Genomic DNA, 24301 nt, shown 5'->3' on the forward strand with positions numbered 1-24301 from the left:
CACATGGGGTACATTTACTTGAGCCATGCTCACGATACGGGCAGATGACTAAACATGAACAAACTCTAATAAACACTCTCAATGTAATGTACTTCACTACAGTTATTTGTGCATTTGGATGGAACATGCAGATCCAATGCCCTCTCCACCTGTCCAGCGTATCACCGCTACCTCACTCCCAGTAATGGTATGGGGTCCCACCGTGCACCTTGCACAGATTCGGTGTGTGCACTTCACCTAACTCTTTTTCTCCTGTACCTGTGCACAGGTTGAGGGCCTCAGCAGTGTGGATCTACTCCCATTGCTATGGGAAATGGATCACTGCAGAAAGAGAGCTGACAACATCTCCCTTGCTGCAAGAGGCACCTCCACTCCCACCTGCCACATGTACACACTTCACAACAGGCTGCTAGAGAAACCTTCGCTTCCCATGTTAACCATTGTGTCTTCACACTGTATGAACTCCTTGTACTGATGTCTTCATACAGCAATGTGTTTAGTGACCCGAGCTGTAGACTTTATGTAGCGATTACTTACATTGCATTCTTTAGTAACTTCAGTCCAGGCAAAGTTTCAAACATTTTACTTGAAGAATAAATTAACATGATGACAACAACAATCAACAGTTTAAGATACAATGCAGACATTTCCCTAACACTCCTAGTCCCTACAAACAGGCTTGTGGCTGCCCCAGCATACCTGTTCAGTCCAATGTAGGAGTCCATGTCTGGAAGTTAACTCCAGCTTTGGCAGGTTACTGTCCATCAAGACTCTGGAAATGGAAGTAGGCGGAGTGTCCCTTCCTGACCTTGTGGGTAAGTCTCCCCTCTCCTCCCCCAGGACTTGGGACCTCGTCCCTTTTATAGCACACAGGATCGGAGGGTTGGACCCAAGAAAAACCAGTCCGAAAAACCTGGGAGTGCAGTTATTTTCTAACTTCCTGCTGGGGCAGTAGTGATTTGCTACCTGCCTACAAGCTAATCGGGTCTAGTAAATGCTGTCCCCACTGTCCCTCCTGTCCCTGTTCCTCTTGCTGCTCAGGACCCTGGAGCATGAGTGGGGTCGTCATTATAACCCCTGCAACCCCTGATGCTACACCCATGCCTCACACTGTATATAATGTATAATGATTTGCTTTTATCTTCTTATTCCACAGCTTACTGTGAAAAGCCCACCATAGACAATGTGTACAGTCTCTCCAAATGCAAGGATTATTATAAGAAGGGAGAAGAGGTGACAGTACAATGTATATCTGGATATCATCCATCATCCAACACAATGAGATGTGAGAACCCCCGCACCCAACAGGAGTGGACTCCTCCCACTACTACCTGTCTAGGTAGGTACAAAACAGGATATTTCCATCATATACACAGTATGAAAACTTGTACAAAAGAGAACAGCACCAATATAAATTATATGTGACACACTAATAGTCCATATAAAAAGTCCATGTGAAGAGTAAACAAGAGAATCCTCCACACACCAATGATTGACAGATAGATGGAATCGTATTGCCCAGCACCACATGAGTATAAGGTAATCTGCTTACCAGATAGTGTTGACTCTCAAGTTATAGGAAAGTCAACACCAGTGTGAAGGTACAAGGAGCAAGGATATTCCAATAATAGCCATAAGCTTATCAATAGGGATAAGATAGTAGTACAGTATATGAAAACCCTTCTCACGTCCCATGGAATGCAGAATCACCTCGGGATATCAAACAAACCCCAATAGTGCAGTATTTCTCAACAGATCAATACGTTTATTGAAAACTATGCACTTACAAGCAGTAAAAAATGCATGAAGCATGTATACATAATTTAGAATAGGCTAATAGCATGTGTCATTTCCGGTTCTTTGGCTATTTAAAGCGTGCTTGTGTCTGGCCGCCACGCCTCTGAAGGCGTCATTGGATGACGAAACGTGTAAGCGCAGGTTTTTTATTGTTTTTCTTGACAGTATGAAAACTGCACTAAGTACAGTAAGTAAAAGTATACACTTTTTACGTCACATTCATAAAATGCCAGTGAGTCACTTTATTGCATTTTATTGTAATAAAGTGAAAGTGTATATCAACTAGCTGCGTATACACAGAAATCAAATTAATAAATAAATAAATAAATATTAGATTAACGAGAGGTGATAATACGTACTGTAAACAGTGATTGCTTAAAGTGCACAAAAGCAAAAGTCCACAATAAAGTGACCAGTGATCAGGTAATTAGAGCCCGTGCTGAAAATTGGGTCACCACAAAATCCACCACCTTCGTGATACCGCTCCCATCAGCTGGCAACTCACCCTATTATGTTGCCCCCCATCTTCATGGTTAGGGCATTAGAGATAATCGTTGTAATCAGGGGAATCGTCCTTGGATTGTTCAATTTAAACAGCTCCTCCTCTCTTATATGCATAGAAAAGAAAGAGAGCCCCACTAGTACAATACGGTCTTAAAATCTTTCATTTATTAGCTCATAAAACCCATCACAAAATGCACTCACAAGATGTTAAGTAAAGGCCCCTACACACGTAGCGATTGTCGGCTTGTCGTAAATATTCGGCCACCGACCGATCGGCCGATTGTCGGCTTGTTAGTATGATGCTTCCGACAACCGACTGCGACTTTTCGGCCGAACAGAATCTGGTGTGCAGGCTTTAAAATTTTTGTTGGCCAACACCAGAACGGACGATTGTTCCTCAGTCAGTACAGAATTCGGCCGACAAACAGCAGATGAGCAAGACTGGGCATGCTCAGAAAAGAAAAAACACACGGAAAGTTAACCATCACATGACATCACTTCTGCAGTCGGCTGTTGTTGGCCGACAAAATTCATGTGCAGTCTTTAGCACTTTTCAACCGACAGGACAGCACCGGACAAAAGACGGCCAATCGTTTGGCCGACAATCGGTGCGTGTGTACGGGGCTTAAATCAGCGCATAATACAAATTAAGGGGGTCTGGGGTGTTCCCACAGTCCTCACCACCTCCACGCTGGTGAGACTGACCCTTGGGAACCACCTCCGATCCTCCGATCACTTCTCTGGTGTGCCGTGTAGCCACGCTCTGACGCGTTTTGTCACATCGGACTTTGTCAAAGGGGGGCAACATTATAGGGTGAGTTGCCAGCTGATGGGAGCGGTATCACGAAGGTGGTGGATTTTGTGGTGACCCAATTTTCAGCACGGGACTCTAATTACCTGATCACTAATCCCTTTATGAACTGCAGTGGATTGATTGTGGACTTTTGCTTTTGTGCGCTTTCAACAATCACTGTTTATGTATTATCACCTCTTGTTAATCTAATATTTATTTATTTATTCATTTATTTTATTACTGTGTATGCGCGGCTAGTTGATATACACTTTCACTTTATTACATTGAATCTTACTTTAAAGCTGCAGCAGGTTTCTGTGATTATCATTTTGATTTCCGTATTTATCGGTGTATAACACGCACCTAAATTTTAGGGCAGAAATTTCAGGAAAAAAGCTGAAATTTAAAATAAACAGCTTTGAACTCTTTTTTAAAATTAAATGTAGTCTTACCAGTGCCCACAAATGCAGCCTCATCAGCGCAGTGTCCTTAAATGCAGCCTCGCCAGTGCAGTGCCCATACATGCAGCCTTGCCAGTGCAGTACCCATACATGCAGCCTCCCCAGTGCCCATACATGCAGCCTCGCCAGCGCCAGTGCCCATACATGCAGCCTCGCCAGTGCCAGTGCCCATAATTGCAGCGTCGTCAGCACCAGTGCCCATAATTGCAGCCTCGCCAGCGCAGTACCCATATATGCAGCATCGCCAGCGCAGTACACATACATGCAGCATCGCCAGCGCAGTGCCCATACATGCAGCCTCGCCAGCGCCAGTGCCCATAATTGCAGCCTCACCAGTGCCCATAATTGCAGCCTCGCCAGTGCCCATACATGCAGCCTCGCCAGTGCCCATAATTGCAGCCTCGCCAGCGCCCATAATTGCAGCCTCGCCAGCGCCAGTTACACTATACAAACCACTTGTCCAGAAAGAAGCACCGAGAATTAGAAGGGGACGGGCGGCGCCGAGGAGAAGGAAGAAAGCGCTGTCATCGGAAGTCCTGGCGCCTATGATTGACGTCGGCATAGGAGGCGGGACTTCCGATGACAGCGCGTCCTTCCTTCTCCTCGGCGCCGCCCGCCCCCTTCTAACTCTCGGCGCTGCTAGTGCTTTCTGGACTTTTTTTTTTCTTATATCGGCGTATAACACGCACTGCTACTTTTTCCTCCATTTTTAGGAGGAAAAAGTGTGTGTTATATGCCGATAAATACGGTACTTTTTTTGGAAACACACACTTTATTATTTGTTTGAAGATTCACTTGAAGCGCGAGAGCTTTGTTATCATATTGTATTTTATTGTTTACTCATATGTAGATTTTTACACAAAATGGGTAAGGCGTGTCTTTTTGAGCATGGAACATGATTTGACATTGCTGGAAGATTGGCCAAAGCCGTGGAAGCTGCAGTTCAATGTTTCTAAATGTAAAAGATTGCACCTAGGGAAAAAGTATTCCTAGACAGAATACAACATTGGGGGGCTACAGTGTTGGTTAGTGCTACAGAGTAGCGTTATTAGCGGAGTGCAGTCTCGGCTTCATTTCCTTGTTTGTAATATTTTATTGTTTATTGCCTTGGTCCTATTTTTCCCATGACCGACTTTGGTCCCTTCCACTGTTGTCCATGGGATTGGGATTAGGTTATGTGAGTTGTTCATGTTTTGCACATTGTCGTTTTATCAATTTTGCATTAAAAAATATTCATTTTTTATATAATTTGCTTTTTCTTCTCTTCTTATTTTTGATTGCCTTAAAAATCCCCCCTCTAGAGGAGAACAACACATTTGTGTTATTATTTCTTATAGTCATATGGGATGATGGCAATCATGGGTCACGCACCATCTGGGACTACTCTTTTCTCTTTGCTTGCTGCCAAGGCCACAGCTCTGACTCCCTCTGCCCAACTGTCTGGATCACTGCTCCCCAGTGAAGGCTATGAAGGCAAAATCAGTTGAAGATGGCTTCCTTGTTGGCTAGCCCTTAGGGAGATTTTTTTGAAGATCCTGACTTAGATCCAGCATGTGACATCCTTACAGTGCATATGCTACATTTGCCTGCTCTCTGCGCTGGTTTCTATACAATGTCTTCCCCAATCCCCAGGGCTCCCTATAGTTGGCATATTTGCATGTCTGTCATATACTTGTATTTGTCCGATGTACCCGCTGTTAATAATCACCCCCCCCCCATTCGTGGCCCCCACATGGTATTTTTCTAGTTTTTTTTTTTTTTTTAAGCCCGTGGTGTGTGAACACACTCAAACTAACACCCGGTGCATAAAAAAGCGCACACACACGCAAACGTGAGGAACTACAAAAAGTGCACAAGGTGTACAAAATGATCCTCCTCTGAAGAGGGCGGACCCTGACCTTGATCACCCGGGGTGCAAGACTCCTGACAGGGACTGAGGTACTCACTTTGGTTTACCAGGCAAACCCCATTCTCTGGGAGGACTTCCGAAACAGCCCACCCCAATTACTAGGTTGGGCTCCCCCGAAGGGAGACCCCATGAGAGAGGGCGAACTAAGCCAAAAGGCCATATCCTCCCCCTCCCAAGACCTTCAAGGTAGGCCCGAGGACCCACACCCTACTCATCGTGAAAAAGTGAGATAATTTGTCATTTGACTTTGCACTATGTTTTGTATTGTATAAAACATGAATAATGATACATTTCACCCAAAACTGTTGGGCAGTCATTTATATTACAGGGGGAAGAATACTACTTTCTTGTGTCACTGACCCTGGGGGGGGGGGGGGGGTTTCTCTGTGCTGGTTTTATTGGTCGGACCAATTCTAGATACATTTCATGTTCACATTTAATATTTACATATAAAGGTTTCTTTCACAGCACAATGTTCTCGTCCAACAATACCAAACATGGAATGTATCTCTGAATCTAAAGCTTATTATAATAAGAGTGAAGTGGTGACAGTACAATGTAAATCTGGATATTATCTGTCATCTGACACAATAAGATGTGACAACCCCCGCACCCCCCAGGAGTGGACTCCTCCCATTGTTACTTGTATAGGTGAGTACAACTTATCACTTTATTTATCGTTTATTTATTCGTATTCACATATTTTTTCACAACAGATACATACACAACATCAGATATTCATTGAGGGCCAAATATCTGTACACTCTTTCTAAAAAAAATAGGGCCAGTTATAGTGTAACTAAACCCAAGCTTACCAGTCCGTAGATGTTGTGGCATTATTAGTTTTCTTTTCTTGGACTAGAACATTTTCTGCAAATACAGTACAGAAAAAACTATACAGTGTCCTTGTAGCTTCCTGTGTTTCTGCACAAATAATGGATAGAGATATATATTAGGAACTTTATGGTTTGACAGTGCTGGGTACACACATAAAGATACCTGAAAGGGTTGACGTATGTCTTCCTCTGCCTCCAAAACTGCCAAAATCCTCCTCCTCCTCCCTCTCCTTTTGTGTCTTCTGTGGCATCACAATAATGGTGTCTGCATAAAGTGGGCCTTGAGAGGAAAGGAAGTCCTCCACCAACTGAGCACTGGCTGTGAATGACTGCCTGAAATGATGACTCTTCTGGCCTGCTTTAGCAGACCTTCAAACCCTGGGTACCTATTTAGGAAATGCTGCACCACCAAATTAAGGACATGTGCCAGGCATTTCACATGTGTCAACTTTCCCTGTCTAAGGGCAGACAGGAGGTTTGTGCCATTATCGCATACCACTATTCCTGGCTCCAGCTAATGTGACATGAACCACCTCTGGGCCTGCCCCTGCAGAGCTGCAAGAATCTCTGCTCCGGTGTGGCTCCTGTCCCTTACACAGACCAACTGATGCACTGAATAGCACCTTATAGCCAGACTGAATAGTCCCCTAAATTCTTAGGGGGTACTGGTGGTTTGTAGGACAATTCAGCAAAGGAGGGCGTAGAGGAGATGGGGGTAGAGCTGAAAAATGTTGCATCATCATCACTAGCTGTATGGAGACATGGCAGCACAACAAGCTGCAGCACTGAACTCTGTCCTGCATCCTTCTGAGTTGCAAGCAGAGTTAACCAGTGTGCTGTGAACAAAATATATCATCCCTGATAATGCTTGCTGAACCATGTGTCAGCAGTAAGGTGGGCCTTACTGCTGACTGCCTTGCCCAATGATACCACAACATTGCCTTCCACGTGATGGTACAGAGCTGGAATGGCCTTACGCGAAAAGAAATAGAGACTGGGAACCTGCCATTGTGGTACAGCACATTCTGCAAATTCACAGAAGGGGCAGAATCCACCAGACAAAAAGGCAGGAGTTGTAAAGCCAGCAGCTTTGACAAGCTTGAATTTAGAAGCTGGGCTTGTGGGTGGCAGTGATTTTTTATTTTGTTTTGCTGCAGCAGATGGGGCAAATAAATTATAGTCTACACCTGGTGGTGTGCTACTGGCAGACATGCTGCAAGGACCTGTGACACCCTTCGCTATAGATCATCCCTATCAGTGTAGGCTGCTGAAAGGTCATGAGGTATAGCGGGAGTAGACCAGAAAGGTGACTGCATCCCTTTTGTGTGGCTTTCAGGTGCTCTTGGCAATGGGCTAAGTGGTGGGAGGTTAAATGCCTTGTTAAGCATATGGTATGAAAATGGCTGGTGTTTTTGCCACGCTTGATCTGCTTGAAGTAAAGTTTGCAAATTGCAACAGTGCGATCGGCTGCACATGTGGGAAGTAGGAAAGGAGATAACAGCTTGACAATCTGGTGAAATAGAGTGGCTGCTCTCTACTCTTCCCTGATGGCTGCCTCGTTGGGGTTGTGCCTCACCCTCACTTTCCTCCTCTGCTCTATCCGGCATCCAGGTCACCTAAGTGACCTCATCATAATCCCCTCCATCCTCATCATCACTGGAGCCAACATGACAATATGCTACAGCTGGGGGAATATGACTGCCAGATTGTTGTTTACTAGTGTTCTCCCCTCTCTGTAGCCTCATGTTCCTACCTTCCTCAACCTTAAAACCAAGATATGAATTAAGTAACAGCTGTGGATCGTCAAGGAGCAAGTGGCTGACTCTGTGTTCAAATAACTCTGCTGACTCCTTCATGCCTGATGCTGGGGCTATGGCAGGAAAAGCTGTGGATAAGGAGGCAGAATAAACATATCTGGCAGCTGCAGTGGACTGTACATTAGTATCAGCTTGGGTGACTTTGGATGAGGAGGATGATGATGGTTTAGTAAGCCAGTTCACCACCCTCTCGGCATGCTTTGGCTGTATAGCATGGGTAACATCAGTAAACAGAGAAAATGATGCCCTGCCTAAGGACGGACCATGTCCATCTTTGCTGTGGACACAGATGCTGCTGACCCCCTCATAGTACCATGGGACCGTCTGCCTCACCTTGTTGGCCTCCCAGACATGATAGGGGCTTATTAACAAAATGTAATAAGGATGGGGAAATGTGTACGTGTATGCACTTTAATCAATGGTGAATGGTGTTTGGTGCACTTTGACTTGAGTACTCACTACACAGACACACTACAATACACTGCAGTAAAACTGCACTGATGCACTGCAATATACTGCACTAAAGTATACAGTACTGCAATAAACGTGCAATACCACCATTGAAATATACTGCACTGAAATATACTGTGTTAAACATGCACTAATGAACTGCAATATACTGCGGTAAATGTGAAATAATGCTCTGAAATATGTTGTGTTAAACGTGCACTAAAGTATTGCAATACATTGCGTTAAACGTGTAATAAAGCACTAAAATATACTCCGTTAAACGTGCAGTAATGTACTGCAGTCTACTGCGTTAAACTGTGCAATATCGCACTGAACTATACTGCGTTAAATGTGCAATAACGCACTGCGATATACTGTGGTAAACGTACAATAATGCACTGAAACATACTGCATTAAACATGCAATATTGCACTGAACTATGCTGCGTAAAACGTGTATGAATGCTCTGCAATATACTGCGTTAAACTTGCAATATCGCACTGACCTATACTGCATTAAATGTGCACTAACACACTGCAATATACTGTGGTAAATGTGCAATAACGCACGTGCAATAACATGTAATATACTGTGGTAAACGTGCACTAATGCACTGAAATATACTGCACTGAAATATACTGCGTTAAACGTGCAGTAACACACTGCAATATACTGCGGTAAACGTGCAGTAATGCAATAAAACCACAAGTGCATGGCTATTTTTGTTTCTTACTGTGTACAGAGCGGTAGGCTACAATAAGATGGCCATGAGTGTATATTATGAACATATTGGCTTTAAAACATGGCTGACAACACATCATAGGTTTTAATAATAACTGATCTACGTGCAGCCGCGTGACACCATTTTTGATTTTTATTTACCTGTCTATGTATGTGATCACATATATTGATTGTCAGACTTTAGGAAATCACACAGGAAGGAGCTGATGAGCTGATATCATTAGCACACACCCTGCCTCATCTACCCTCAGATGGTCAACTCCTTCCTGTGTCATGACCTAAGGTCTGACCAGGAAGTAAGACAGAAGTAATCGAGCAGTGTGTTTAGACAGCTATGAAGAGAGTGAGGTAAGCCTGTGTAGAATTAATGTAAAGATTTATTTTTGCAAAATAAGTATAGTAATGCTATATTGTTACAGCTGAGATTTAGAAGAAAAAAAAAAGGTAAACAAACGTGAACTTAGCCTTTGGTTGTCTCCATGTTGTCTTTGTCAGAAGTCAAAGTGTTGGATTGGAGAGTCACCTCAACCAGTATCAGCGCCCGGATCTCCTGCACTCCTCAATGTCCCGATACCTGGAGATTTACTGTACAATGCTGTAATGCGACAGAATATCCTGGAGCATGTAAAACTTTGAATGATAACAATGTGACATTCACCGATCTACAGCCATCCACTGAGCACAGAATATCCACCACACTGCATGCAAACCAGAAAGAACACAAGGTGGAGACCAGAGATATCAGGACAGAGGACTCAGGTAAGAGAATAGTCTGTTATACAAGTATTGTCTGTTCTGATATCAGCAAACACCGCACATTATACTCAGCCCGTCATTTATCATTTCTCTTAAAGGAAACCAGTACTGGGGGAATACAGAGGCTGCCATTTTCTTCTGATAATGCTGAAATTCTGATTTCCTGACTGTCTCTGGATCTATTTTCTAAAATGGCTGACCAGATATAACATGCAGATAACATGTTCGTGCTACATGCTTGATTTGGGTCCACTGAAGCCAAGTTGACAGCCAGGTTATTGGTATTTCAGAAGAATTCGTCAGGACTGGTAGCCTGTGCATTTATCTAATGAAATGTTTCCTTTAACAACTGATCTGTGTTTTCCTTAAACCAACAATCACAATCAGACCTCCATTATACTGTACATTCAAACTGTTTAAGAAATGTTGTCATGTCCTCCCTCCCACCAATCAGATTCTCCTGGAAAATGACAGTCTGACTCTGATTGGTGGCTGTGGAGAAATAAATATTCTTTGTAGATGAACCCCCATTGGATGCAGGGCCGGCGTTAGGGGGGGGCAAACTGTGCAACTGCCCAGGGCCCCGAATGTCCAGGGGCCCCGGCAGGGCCGGACTGGCCTACCGCATCGCCTCGCCGCTTTAACACAGGCCCGCAGCGCCGCTTTAAGCATTGTAGCCGCGCCGCTGTGATGATGTCGCTGCAGCCCCGCCCCCGGCCCCCGCTGCGCTCCAGATAGAGTGACGGACAGTCCGTCCGATATTTACTCTTCTACGTCAGCCGCTGTGAGCGGCATGACGTCACGGGGCGGCTGCATGGCGGGAGGATCAACAGACTGTGACTGGCTGTGTGGCTGCCTGCTGGAGGTCTCTGCAAAGACGCTGACACCCCCCCCCCCCCCGCTCAATGACACTACATACCCATACACGTGTCTGTCCTCTCACAATAGGCAGAGGGGACCCGGCGTCACAGCATTGTCTCCATGCTAATGTCACCCTCCCTGGCAGGGCTCTGGGGAGCAGAGAACACAGGAGGGTATTGTGTGCCCCTCTACCCCCGCTGACTGCACCACTTCATAGCCTGACATTGTGTGAGTAAGTGATGCCACAAATACCTGCCCTACCACTGCATATATTACTGGCAACCTGTTCCTGCCTCACACATAATATAGGATGAGACATCAATCCATCCATCCATCTATCCAAAAAAAAAAAAAAGATATATAATTATTATATTATTTTAAATATAGTTTTTTTTAGAATATATATTAATAATACTAAGTGATGGCTCTCTTTGGAATATATTTGACAGTGATAACAACGGACGCGCCAATGCCGATCCCTCCTATCACACTGTCCCACACAACAGACACGAGCCAGCAGCAGCATGATGTGATTTCAGGTGAGCCTGAGAGTGTGCCTTCCTGCTGTCCCCTTAGATGTCCATGACATCTCCTATACCATGTCCGCACAGCCCCTGACATGTCCTGTACCATGTCCGCACAGCCCCTGACATGTCCTGTACCATGTCCGCACAGCCCCTGACATCTCCTGTACCATGTCCGCATAGCCCCTGACATCTCCTGTACCATGTCCGCATAGCCCCTGACATCTCCTGTACCATGTCCGCACAGCCCCTGACATCTCCTGTATAATGTCCACAGCCTCTGACATCTCCTGTACCGTGTCCGCACAGCCCCTGACATCTCCTGTACCATGTCCGCAGCCTCTGACATCTCCTGTACCATGTTCGCACAGCCCCTGACATCTCCTGTGCCATGTCCGCACAGCCCCTGACATGTCCTGTGCCATGTCCGCACAGCCCCTGACATGTCCTGTACCATGTCCGCACAGCCCCTGACATGTCCTGTACCATGTCCGCACAGCCCCTGACATCTCCTGTATCATGTCCGCAGCCTCTGACATCTCCTGTACCATGTTCGCACAGCCCCTGACATCTCCTGTGCCATGTCCGCACAGCCCCTGACATCTCCTGTGCCATGTCCGCACAGCCCCTGACATGTCCTGTACCATGTCCGCACAGCCCCTGACATGTCCTGTACCATGTCCGCACAGCCCCTGACATGTCCTGTACCATGTCCGCACAGCCCCTGACATGTCCTGTACCATGTCCGCACATCCTCTGACATGTCCTATACCATGTCCGCGCAGCCCCTGACATGTCCTGTACCATGTCCGCACAGCCCCTGACATCTCCTGTGCCATGTCCGCACAGCCCCTGACATGTCCTGTGCCATGTCCGCACAGCCCCTGACATGTCCTGTACCATGTCCGCACAGCCCCTGACATGTCCTGTACCATGTCCGCACAGCCCCTGACATGTCCTGTACCATGTCCGCACAGCCCCTGACATGTCCTGTACCATGTCCGCACAGCCCCTGACATGTCCTGTACCATGTCCGCACAGCCCCTGACATGTCCTGTACCATGTCCGCACATCCTCTGACATGTCCTGTACCATGTCCGCACAGCCCCTGACATGTCCTGTACCATGTCCGCACAGCCCCTGACATCTCCTGTACCATGTCCGCACAGCCCCTGACATCTCCTGTACCATGTTCGCACAGCCCCTGACATCTCCTGTGCCATGTCCGCACAGCCCCTGACATCTCCTGTACCATGTCCGCACAGCCCCTGACATCTCCTGTACCATGTTCGCACAGCCCCTGACATCTCCTGTGCCATGTCCGCACAGCCCCTGACATGTCCTGTGCCATGTCCGCACAGCCCCTGACATGTCCTGTACCATGTCCGCACAGCCCCTGACATGTCCTGTACCATGTCCGCACAGCCCCTGACATGTCCTGTACCATGTCCGCACAGCCCCTGACATGTCCTGTACCATGTCCGCACAGCCCCTGACATGTCCTGTACCATGTCCGCACAGCCCCTGACATCTCGTGTACCATGTCCACACAGCCCCTGACATCTCGTGTACCATGTCCGCACAGCCCCTGACATTTCGTGTAACATGTCCGCACAGCCCCTGACATCTCGTGTACCATGTCCACACAGCCCCTGACATCTCGTGTACCATGTACGCACAGCCCCTGACATCTCGTGTACCATGTCCACACAGCCCCTGACATCTCGTGTACCATGTCCGCACAGCCCCTGACATCTCGTATACCATGTCCGCACAGCCCCTGACATCTCCTGTGCCATGTCCGCACAGCCCCTGACATCTCCTGTACCATGTCCGCACAGCCCCTGACATGTCCTGTGCCATGTCCGCACAGCCTCTGACATGTCCTGTACCATGTCCGCACAGCCCCTGACATGTCCTGTACCATGTCCGCACAGCCCCTGACATGTCCTGTGCCATGTCCACACAGCCCCTGACATGTCCTGTACCATGTCCGCACAGCCCCTGACATCTCCTGTACCATGTCCACACAGCCCCTGACATGTCCTGTACCATGTCCGCAAATTTGGGGCCCCACTTTTTGGTTTGCCCAGGGCCCCACTTTGTCTAAAACCGGCCCTGATTGGATGAAGTGATAGAGATGGATTATAGAAGGATATTCACCACATGGAACATGATACCATTCAATTCTGGGTTGGTGCACATGATTACAAACTACCAGATAATGGCAAAGTCACCAAATTTTCAGCATGATCTGCAAAGATTGTCATCCCAAACTCCCTCCATGGTGCACCAGGTCATTTCTAGCCCTTGTTCCTTCAGTTCCTCTCTTATCACATGACTCTTTACTGTACATATGGGATACATTTCCCAGATATGAAGTCATTTAGAGCAAACATGAATTTATAATGTATATCAAGCAAATATATATCCCACATCATTGTTATGAACTTCTACACTCATTGGCCTCTTTATTAGACATACAACTGTCTAAAAAGGGCGATATGGTTATCAACAATATGAAGGTGTACTGTGGCAATCAGATGATTCTTAAAGTGATTGTAAAGGGATTTTTTTTTCAATTACAAACATGTTATACTTACCAGCTCTGTGTAATGGTTTTACACAGAGCAGCCCTGGTGAAGAAGAAGGAATAGGAGTGGGCTCTGGTAGAATAGAAGGAATAGGAGCAGAGTTTCATGGAATAGAAGGAATAGGAGCGGGTCTGGTGGAATTGAAGGAATAGGAAAAGGATCTGGTGGAATAGAAGGAATAGGAGTGGGGTCTGATGGAATAGAAGGAAGAAGAGCGGGGTCTGGTGGAATAGAAGGAATAGGAAAAGGATCTGGTGGAATAGAAGGAATAGGAGCGGGGTCTGATGGAAAAGAAGGAAGTGGAGCGGGGTCTGTTGGAATAGCAGGAGTAGGAGTGGGGTCTGGTGGAATAGAAGGAGTAGGAGGGGAGTCTGGTGGAATAGAAAGAATAGGAGTGGGATCTGGTGGAATAGAAGGAATAGGAGTGGAGTCTGGTGGAATAAAAGGAATAGGAGTGGGGTCCGGTGGAAGAAGGAATAGGAGTGGAGTCTGGTGGAATAAAAGGTATAGGAGTGGAGTCTGGTGGAATAGAAGGAATTGGTGTGGGATCTGGTGGAATACAAGGAATAGGAGTGGAGTCTGATGGAATAGAAGGAAGAGGTGAGGGGTCTCGTAGAATAGAAGGAAGAGTTTAAGGGTCTGGTGGAATAGAAGGAATAGGAGTTGAGTCTGGTGCAATAAAAGGAATAGGAGTGGGGTCCTGTGGAATAGAAGGAATAGGAGTAGAGTCTGGTGAAATAGAAGGAATAGGAGCAGGATCTGGTGGAATAGAAGGAATAGGAGTGGGGTCTAGCAGAATAAAAGGTATAGGAGGGGGGTCTGGTGGAATAGGAGTGGAGTCTGGTGGAATAGAAGGAATATGAGTGGGATCTGGTGGAATAGAAGGAATAGGAGTGGGATCTGGTGGAATACAAGAAATAGGAGTGGGGTCTAGTGGAATAACAGGAATAGGAGTCGGGTCTGGTGGAAGAAGGAATAGGAGTGGAGTCTGGTGGAATAGAAGTAATAGAAGTGGGATCTGGTGGAATAGAAGGAATAGGAGTGGAGTCTGATGGAATAGAAGGAAGAGGTGAGGGGTCTCGTAGAATAGAAGGAAGAGTTTAAGGGTCTGGTGGGATAGATGGAATAGGAGTGGAGTCTGGTGGAATAAAAGGAATAGGAGTGGAGTCTGGTGGAATAGAAGGAATAGAAGTGGAGTTTGGTGGAATAGAAGGAAAAGGAGTAGAGTCTGGTGGAATAGAAGGAAAAGGAGTAGGATCTGGTGGAATAAAAGGAATAGGAGTGGGATCTGGTGGAATAAAAGGAATAGGAGTGGGATCTGGTGGAATAGGAGTGGAGTCTGGTGGAATAGAAGGAAAAGGAGTAGAGTCTGGTGGAATAGAAGGAATAGGAGTAGGATCTGGTGGAATAAAAGGAATAGGAGTGTGATCTGGTGGAATGGAAGGAAGAGGTGAGGAGTCTCATGGAATAGAAGGAAGAGTTTAAGAGTCTGGTGGAATATAATGAATAGGAGTGGAGTCTGGTGGAATATAATGAATAGGAGTGGAATCCAGTGGAATAGAAGGAATAGAAGTGGGGTCTGTTGGTGAGCAATTTGTTTTAGTTTGACTTTGTAACTTTGTGTATGTTGCAATAAAGCATATCCAAGCTCTGTATATGAGTGATGTGGGAGTTGGGTGCTCTGACCTCTGTGTGTATGGACAGATTACTGGAATCTATAACATTCATTGTATTTTCCATCCAGTGCCCGGTCAACCTGAAATAACGAATGTTCCATCAATGGAAAATAACACAATAGGATGGAAGCTATCTGAGAAATGGGGAAAAATCACCAGATTCCAAGTAAGATAATCTTACATTTTTTTATTCTCAACTGCACATTGACCAGTGTAGCGGTGTGACCCCGTGCTACTCTGTAAAATGGTGTTTTAAGCCAGTTTTTGTGGGAAGCAAGCCCACTGATGGCACAAGAGTGTGCTGGCTTCATATGAGAGCTCAGAGCCCCAGTCTCCCGATGGAGGTCAATGTGTGAAGGAAGTCGTGTGAGGTGCTGCTGTGCACCATGGTGTCCAGGTCGGGACAGATGAAGGCTCGAGTCTAAGAGAAAGTCCATGGGGGTGGGGCGGGGCAGCTGGGAAACTGTAGAGAGAGTCCATAGGGGACAGAAACAGCTAGGAAACTGTAATGAAGATGCAGAGCTGAGGTGCAGCGTCTGTTCATAAACACTGGGACATGTTTCATGGTCAGGAAGACCAAAAAGGTGTTAAAGTTCAGTAGGGACCCTGAAGAGGTGCCTGTAAGAGAGCCAGGAGGCTGATTGTATGTTTTTGCAGTAATGGTGAGAACCCCCTTGCATGGGAAGACATACTGTACCTGTGTGAAGTTTTTGATGTTCGTTTAGATAAAAGTGGGCAGGAAAGTCCTGAAAACGATATCTGGTGCAAAGTAAACTCACTGTTTTGGCACTACTATTGAGCTAAGAAACCCCCGACGTGTCCCACCAGTTACTGCTTACCTGTTCAAAACTGATTGCCTTACTTAAAATGAATGGTCGTTAGAAATTTTTATTTGACTTATTTTTTAAGTGAATGTGTTTTAGAATGTGTTTTTTTTTTTTTTTTTTTATATTTCTTTATTAAAGGTTTTCAACATACAAAATATTAATACAATCCCATCATATAAAGGATAGGAAAATAACTTTATTCTCATAACGACCCTTATATTCTTTTTTTTCCCTCCTATCCCCCCCCCCCCCTTTTCTGAAGTCATTAAATAATCCCTTGATTTTCCTTTTTATAATCTTGCCATGTCTCACATATCTTGATCCTGTTTTCATACTCCTGTTCACCCCAAGGTCTTAAGGATTCTAGTTTCCTTGTTTTTTCTACCCGTAGGACCCACTCGATGGGGCCTCTTTTTTTTTTTTTTTTTTCCAGTTTAAGGGTATTACTTATTAGAAAATAACAATGTTTAAAGGAGAATCAATCCCCCTATTAGAAAGGAAAAAATAGGAATTAAAAGACCTTTTAGAACAAGAAACTAGACAGGAATTTAAAAAAATAGCGAGAGAGAAATACGTATGTAGAGGGCAATAAGTTTGGGAAAAACTTGGCAAGGATTCTTTTTTTCCCACAAACAGAGCTTTCTTTTGGTGGTATTTGATCACCTGTGCGATTTTTACTTTTTGCGCTATAAACACAAAAAGAGCGTAAATTTTGAAAAAATAACAATATTTTTCACATTTTTTTTATATGAAATTCCCAAAAATATAAATGTAAAAATCAAAATTTTTTAACATTTTAGGCCAATCTGTTTTCTGCTACATATGTTTGGTAAAAAAAAATCGCAATAAGCGTATTTTGATTGGTTTGCGCAAAAGTTATTGCGTTTACTAACTAAGGGAAAGATTTCTGTCATTTTTATTGTTTTTTTTTTAACTAGTAATGGCGGCGATCTGTGATTTTTTTTTTTTTTTTGCGGGACTGCAACATTGCGGCGGACAGATCGGACCTTTGACTGACATTTTTGACACTTTTGGAGGTACCAGTGACATTACTACAGTAATCGGTGCTATACATATGCACTGTTACTGTAAAAATGACACTGGCAGGGAAGGGGTTAACTTTATTAGTGATCAGGGGGTTAAATGTATCCCTAGGGGCGTGATTCTAACTGTGGGGGGTGTGGCTTGTGATCTAACCACAGAGACATACCATCCTACATAGCAGGATCGTATGATCTCTGCAGTTACACCAGGGAGAATGACAGGCGGCTTTGTTTACATCAGCCGCCTGCCCTTCTCCCTCTCCAGCGGGAGATTGCGAGTGAGCGGCAGACATCGGGCCTGCCGGTCACTCGCGTGGGGATGTGCAGGAACGAGCGGGGGGCGAGAGCGCGCTCGCCCCCTAGAGGCTCGCAGGTGGGGCTGACCGCCGCAGTAAAAAGTTGCGGTCGGCAAGCGGTTAAGGAAATGGGAGAGGATATAGTGCAAAAAAAGGTGCTCACTCAATACTTTTTTCATTATTTCAAATAAAGAAGGCAACAACAATATATTGTAACTTCTTAATTCCACAGCATGGCAACATTTCAGAAATAAAGAAATCCTATCTGTAATCCAGGAGTGTGAACAGCCCAATGGGAAACTAAACATTTTATTATTCCAACACTCTCTGGGCCGCTAAAAGTTCTTCTCCTGATGAGAAGGTCAGCAGACATCTCCACACTGAAAAGTCCCACCAACCATCTGTTTGTACAACAATGCTGAGAATCTTCCAGCAATCCTCCCCAGCCTGTCCTCATAATCCCACAGCTTTTCAAAGTGCTCTGCATTGTCCAGGAGCATCCTGGCCTTGGGAATGCGATAAGAAATAATTAAAGTGGAATTAAACCCTCCTATCATTTTCAGCCAAGAAAGTGGCCACCTTGGACATGTGATCAGTTATGACACAGCCATTGGATGGTTTGACAGTTTGGTTGAGAGCACAACCAATGTGACAGTTACAATCCCAGCATGGGTAACAGTTTTTTGAAACTGGTAAATCGATGGGTTTACTTCTGCTTCTAAAAATAGTTGCTTTTAGTTACGTAAATTAACCACTTAAGCCCCGGAAGATTTTACCCCCTTCCTAACCAGGGGGTTTTTTGCGATTTTTTACTGCGTGAATTTAACGGACAATTGCGCGGTCGTGCGACGCTGTACCTAAACGAATTTCACGTCCTTTTTTCCCCACAAACAGAGCTTCCTTTTGGTGGTATTTGATCACCTGTGCGATTTTTTGATCATGCGCTATAAACAAAAAAAGAGCGTAAATTTTGCAAAAATAACAATATTTTTCACATTTTTTTATATGAAATTCCCCAAAAAAAATGTAAAAATCTAAATTTTTTAACATTTTCAGCCAATTTGTTTTATGCTACATATGTTTGGTAAAAAAAAATCACAATAAGCGTATTTTGATTGGTTTGCGCAAAAGTTATCGCGTTTACTAACAAAGGGAAAGATTTTTGTCATTTTTGGTGTTTTTTTTTTTTATGAGTAATGGCGGCGATCTGCGATTTTTTTTTTGCGGGATTGCGGGATTGCGACATTGCGGCGGACAGATCGGACCCTTGACTGACATTTTTGACACTTTTGGGGTTACCAGTGACATTACTGCAGTAATCAGTGCTATACATATGCACTGTTACTGTAAAAATGACACTGGCAGTGAAGGGGTTAACTGTATTGGAGAGGGAGGGGTTAAGTGTGTCCTAGGGGCGTGTTTCTAACTGTGATGGGACATGTCTCCTATTGTAAAAACAGAGATCAATGTTCCTACATAGTAGAACCGTCTGATCTCCATTTTTACACAGGGGAGAATGACAGGCGGCTTGTTTACATTAGCCGCCCGCCTTTCTCCCGCTCTACCGACGATCGCAGTGTGACCGGCGGACATCGGGTCCGCTGGCCACACGCGCGGACTCCTCTGTGAAGGAGCCTGGGCGGGCGCGCGCTCGCCCGCTATTGGCTCACAAACCGGTCACAGGCTAGTGACGTATATATACATCACTTTGCCTGGCCGGGGCTGACCGCCGCAGTAAATCTCCAAATTTTTCTAAAATTATTCTAAAATCTCCAAATTTTCCAGTTTCTCCATACATTCTGTTGAAAAATCCTGTTGTTTAGAGAGCTCAGTAGCTCAAACTAAAATTTCACATTTAAGTGAGTATTTAGAGCAGTGACTGCAGCCTGTCTTCTGAGATTTCAGACAGAGATCGTGTCTGAAATAAAACATCTAGCACACCGCTTTCCATTTCGATCAGCCTTTTTCAAACTTTTACCATTGGGTAACCCTTTAAAAAAAAAAGAAGGTCTTGGGTAACCCCTGCTACCAAAAAAAACCCCAAAAAATTACTTTGTATACAAATATTAGTATGTTAAAATCACCTGGTCAGCGAGAGATGGCCCCCTTATGCTTATGGTGGTCAGTAGAAAAAAAAGAGCATACAGTGGTGGTCAGACGAAAGAATGCTCCCATTTAAATGGAGAAATGGAGAAGGATCTGGGAGTCTTAGTGGAAGATAGACTTGGCAATAGCATGCAATGTCAAGCGGCAGCTGCCAAAGCTGGCAGAATATTAGCATGCATAAAGAAAGGGATGTATTCCAGAGATAAGACTATAATCCTTCCACTTTATAAAACTCTGGTCCGACCGCATCTGGAGTATTCTGTCCAGTTCTGGTCGCCAGTCCTCAGGAGGGATGTGTTGGAGCTGGAGAAAGTCCAGAGAAGGGCAACTAAACTGATTAGGGGATTGGAGGACCTTAATTATGAAGAGCGTCTGCAATCGCTCGATTTATTCTCCCTGGAGAAGAGACGTCTGAGGGGGTACATGATAGCAGTTTATAAATATCTCAATGGTGATCTCAGCTTAGAAAAAAAGCTATTCCGTCGTAGGGATTGCATGAGGACTCGAGAGCATACAATGCGATTAGAGGAGAAGCGTTTTAACCTCAGGCAACGTGGGGGGTTCTTTACTGTTAGGGCTACAAGATTGTGGAATTTTCTACCACAAGAGGTGGTTTCTGCGGGAAGTATGGTGGCTTGCAAAAGACTATTGGACGTACATCTCAAGGATCAGAACATTCAGGGGTATGAGAGATGATTACAGCCACACACACCTACACAGGTTGAACTGGATGGACTATTGTCTTTATTCAACCTCACCTACTATGTAACTATGTAACCCCAATGTCATAAAATGAGTCACATAAGATATAACTCATGAAATGATTCCTTGTAGATGAATATCTTGGCCTGGAGGGATTACAATGTGTCCTTTGCTATGGATGAATCTCTCCAGTTTCCTCCAAATGTGAGAGAATATAAAATCCCCCTCCAGTATGGGACCAACTACACCATCACCCTCCGAGGGTTCACATCAGGCGGAGCCGGGGAGGTCACAACCCAGAACATTGAGACTGATATTGGAGGTGAGTACACTGGGAGATATGGGAATCGGAAGCTATTAGGTAGAACAATTACTAAACATAGTAGCGGACATGCCGTTTAGTCGCACGGGTCTACCGGTTGAATGCGAGAACCGCGGAAGGCAGCTGTGGGGGGGAGGGGTCGTCCACTCCCACTGCTTGTAATAGTAATTGAGTGACTAGAAAGTCGCTTCTATTACTATTACAAGAGAGCCAATCTCTAAAAAACTATACCGGTGTGATGCCTGCAGCTGCCTATCATCCCGATACAGGCGCCGCCCTTCCCCTAAAAAAATGCTGCCCAAGGCAAACGCCTTGTTTGCCTCACGGTAGATACGCCCTTGGATATGGGCAGCAGGATGGGAATATCAGAGAAGTAATGATCCAGTGATCTGAAAATTATTCCTCAGGAATCCATCAAAGGTAATTTCCATTCAATGGCCACAATATAAATGAATGCAGAGAATCAAAGGAGGTCCCACGGTTTTCTCTCATTTTCAGCACATTTATTCGGGTAATAGTTAATTTCAGATACTTTATATCATTCACAAAGTTTGATCCCCTCATATAAATTAATTATACAGTGTGTATTATCCATATCATCAGTTCCGGGACAAGATCATCCAGTGCCCATGGCAGAGATGCTAGAATGCCAGCTTATGAGGAGGGGGAGGAGAGCACAGCCTGACCCTCCTCCCGGCTCTCTCCTCTTCTCCTTGCCACTCCCAGCGCTGGGCTGACAGAAGTAGTAATGCTACTGTCACTACTCCTGTCAGCCTTATAGTAGAAGGAACTCCTACGATACATGCTGTGCCCAGGGCAGCCGTCCCTTCTGCCCACCTCTTGTGCCAGCCCTGCATTTCATCTATGGTCAGACCACTTTTACTGGCACATAGCAAATCAGTTCTCTTTCCTAAACAGATTTCTTAATCTTCCTTTCCAGATCCTCCTCTTCACATGGAGAAGACAATAAGTGATAACACTTTACAGATCCTTCCGGTTCTCAGTCTGAATGGGCCAATCAGGTGAGAAAGTGATTACGATTGTTTACTGTGTTCCTGTATCTACAGGGTCCAATAAGCCCATCCTGTGTAAAAGAAGAAGATCTATACTTACCTTTCTGGTGGCCCATGTCATGAAACTGTTGCTTTGCTGGTCCTCAGCTGCTGAGGAATTTGACACAACACAAGTACATAACCTCTTGTGTGGGAGGATATAATGGTAATGAGATGAGGGTCATCCCACATGACTACAACCCCCATTATGAGGCACAGCTAATATACAAGTAATGGAATGGTGTATAGATACAGGTTTGTGTAAAAGAAATGTGACTGGAGATGATATTCATCTATCATTATCTTTTATGAAGATTTGTGTATTGTTTCTTCCCAAGTCAATCATTAGTGACTTGATTGGTTTAAGCAGGGCTTTGTTTCAGCGGGAACGCGGGGGAACGCAGTTCCGGCACCTCCATTCTGAATGTAATGGAAAGGGATGCTGGGGTGAATCTATTTTTGCATGGCTGATATTGTTGCTGAGGGGGGGCTTATGTTGCTGGTGGGGCCAGTTGTTGCTGAAAGCGATCTGCTGTTGAGGGAGGGTCTATAGTTGCTGGCGATTGGGTGATCTATTTTTGCTGGAGGGCATCTATTTTTCTGTGGCAGTCTATTGTTGCTGGGGAGGCCTATTGTTGTTGGTGGGGGAACTATTGTTGTTGGTTGGGCTTATGTTGCTAGGGGAGGTCAATTGTTGCTGGAAGGGATCTACTGTTGAGGGAGTGGTCTATTGTTGTTGGCTGCTGATGTCTCTTGATGCTGGGAAATCTGTTGTTGCTACCGGGGTCTATTTTTGTTGGGGTTCATTGTTGCTGGGGGGGTCTATTGTTGCTGGTGGAATTTATTGTTGCTGGGGGAATCTATTGTTGCTGGATGGGTCTATTGTTGCTGGGGGAATCTATTGTTGCTGGGGGGTCTATTGTTGCTGGCTGAATCTATTGTTGCTGGGGGGAATCACATTTCCAGCCAATCACACTGCTGAGGGAGCTTCAGAGTCTCATGCAGAAGAGCAGGAAATTCTGTCTTGTAATCTGACTGACCCATGGTGAGTTTGTCATCATTGGGCTTGATCAGTTTCTAACAAACTTCCTGATTTACAAGGGTCCTTCTTTCAGCTCTTCCTTTGGAGAGAGGAGAAGTTCTTCTTTTCCTCTGCCCTCCCTTAGGTTCTAGGGAGCAGACTGAGTGCCTTGTGTGAAAGGCCCCAGGGCTGGAACCAGGGGCAGACTGGCAACTTTAGTACAAGCCAGAGGCCCATGGTGCAGCGACTTGGCCCCCTTCCCACTTTACCTCACCCCCCTCTCACTCTCCCAATCCCCCTCCTGACCCCCATTCAAAGCTGAAGTCCTGCTCCAGAGACTCTCTACTTACTGGCTGAATCTGGGTTCCTGACCTGGCCAGCAGGGGGAGGTTGGGGGGAGCTGGGACAGCTCGGTTGGGGCTGGCCAGGGTCAGAAGAGTCTCCAGTGGGGCATGGAACCAGCCTCTGCTCAGACACAGTTTACACCATGGGTGTCCAACCTTTTGGCTTCTCTGGGCCACATTGAGTGTAGAGAAATTTTCTTGGGCCGCATATAAAATATATACTATAGTTAAGGTATATAAGTAATAAAACGCCGCCGCGCCCCCTTCTCATGCTGCCGCCCCCCCCCCCAGTACTAATTTAACACAACTAGTGGATGATCCCCTCCGAGGCTGCCTCTGTGGCTGTGCCCCCGACTCGACTTCCTTCCTCTCTTGCAAAAAAATAAAAATTGTCAGGGGGCATTGGGCCGCATTGCCTGCGGTTCTGGGCCGCAGGTTTGATATGCCTGGTTTACACCATCCATGCTGGGGGGGGGGGGGGGGGGCTGCGCTTTGTCCTTGTCTTTAACTTACACTCAGTATGTCAGCGGTGGGGACTTTTTACTTCTCTTCACCAGGAATCCTTTAGGCATGTCTGTGGCAGAAGCGGTGCAGCCTTTTTACAGGGCACCAGAGCGGCCCAGGGGGCAATTGCCCCCCTGCCCCCTGGCCCAGTCCTCCCCTGGCTGGAACCTTTGTCCTGCTTTCGAGGCCATGCATGCCTTAACCATGCTATTGTAGATTCAAAACAGCTGAACTTTCTGTTTTGTAGATGTATTGCTCTGGTGGAAGCAGGGTCTTCTGGATGCTGAAGCCCACACATGACCTACTGGCTATTGCAGCCTCCTTTGATCCTGTTGGATTTCCTGTCTTACCTTAAGTTCATATAT

The 24301-nt window shown here is 45.5% G+C and overlaps 1 protein-coding gene across 1 annotated transcript in view; it reads left to right on the forward strand.

Moving 5' to 3' along the window:
• Positions 1-24301, forward strand: part of LOC309550555 (receptor-type tyrosine-protein phosphatase kappa-like) — a 408935-nt gene that overhangs the window by 310353 nt on the left and 74281 nt on the right. The window contains exons 8-13 of the mRNA XM_082250907.1: positions 1157-1339; positions 5933-6115; positions 9804-10067; positions 15788-15885; positions 20826-21015; positions 21956-22037. Coding sequence (XP_082107033.1) covers positions 1157-1339; positions 5933-6115; positions 9804-10067; positions 15788-15885; positions 20826-21015; positions 21956-22037 — 1000 coding nt within the window. The remainder of the gene's footprint in view (positions 1-1156; positions 1340-5932; positions 6116-9803; positions 10068-15787; positions 15886-20825; positions 21016-21955; positions 22038-24301) is intronic.

Source organism: Pelophylax lessonae (genome assembly GCF_965119305.1).
Source record: "Pelophylax lessonae genome assembly, chromosome: 1".
Lineage (NCBI taxonomy): Eukaryota > Metazoa > Chordata > Amphibia > Anura > Ranidae > Pelophylax > Pelophylax lessonae.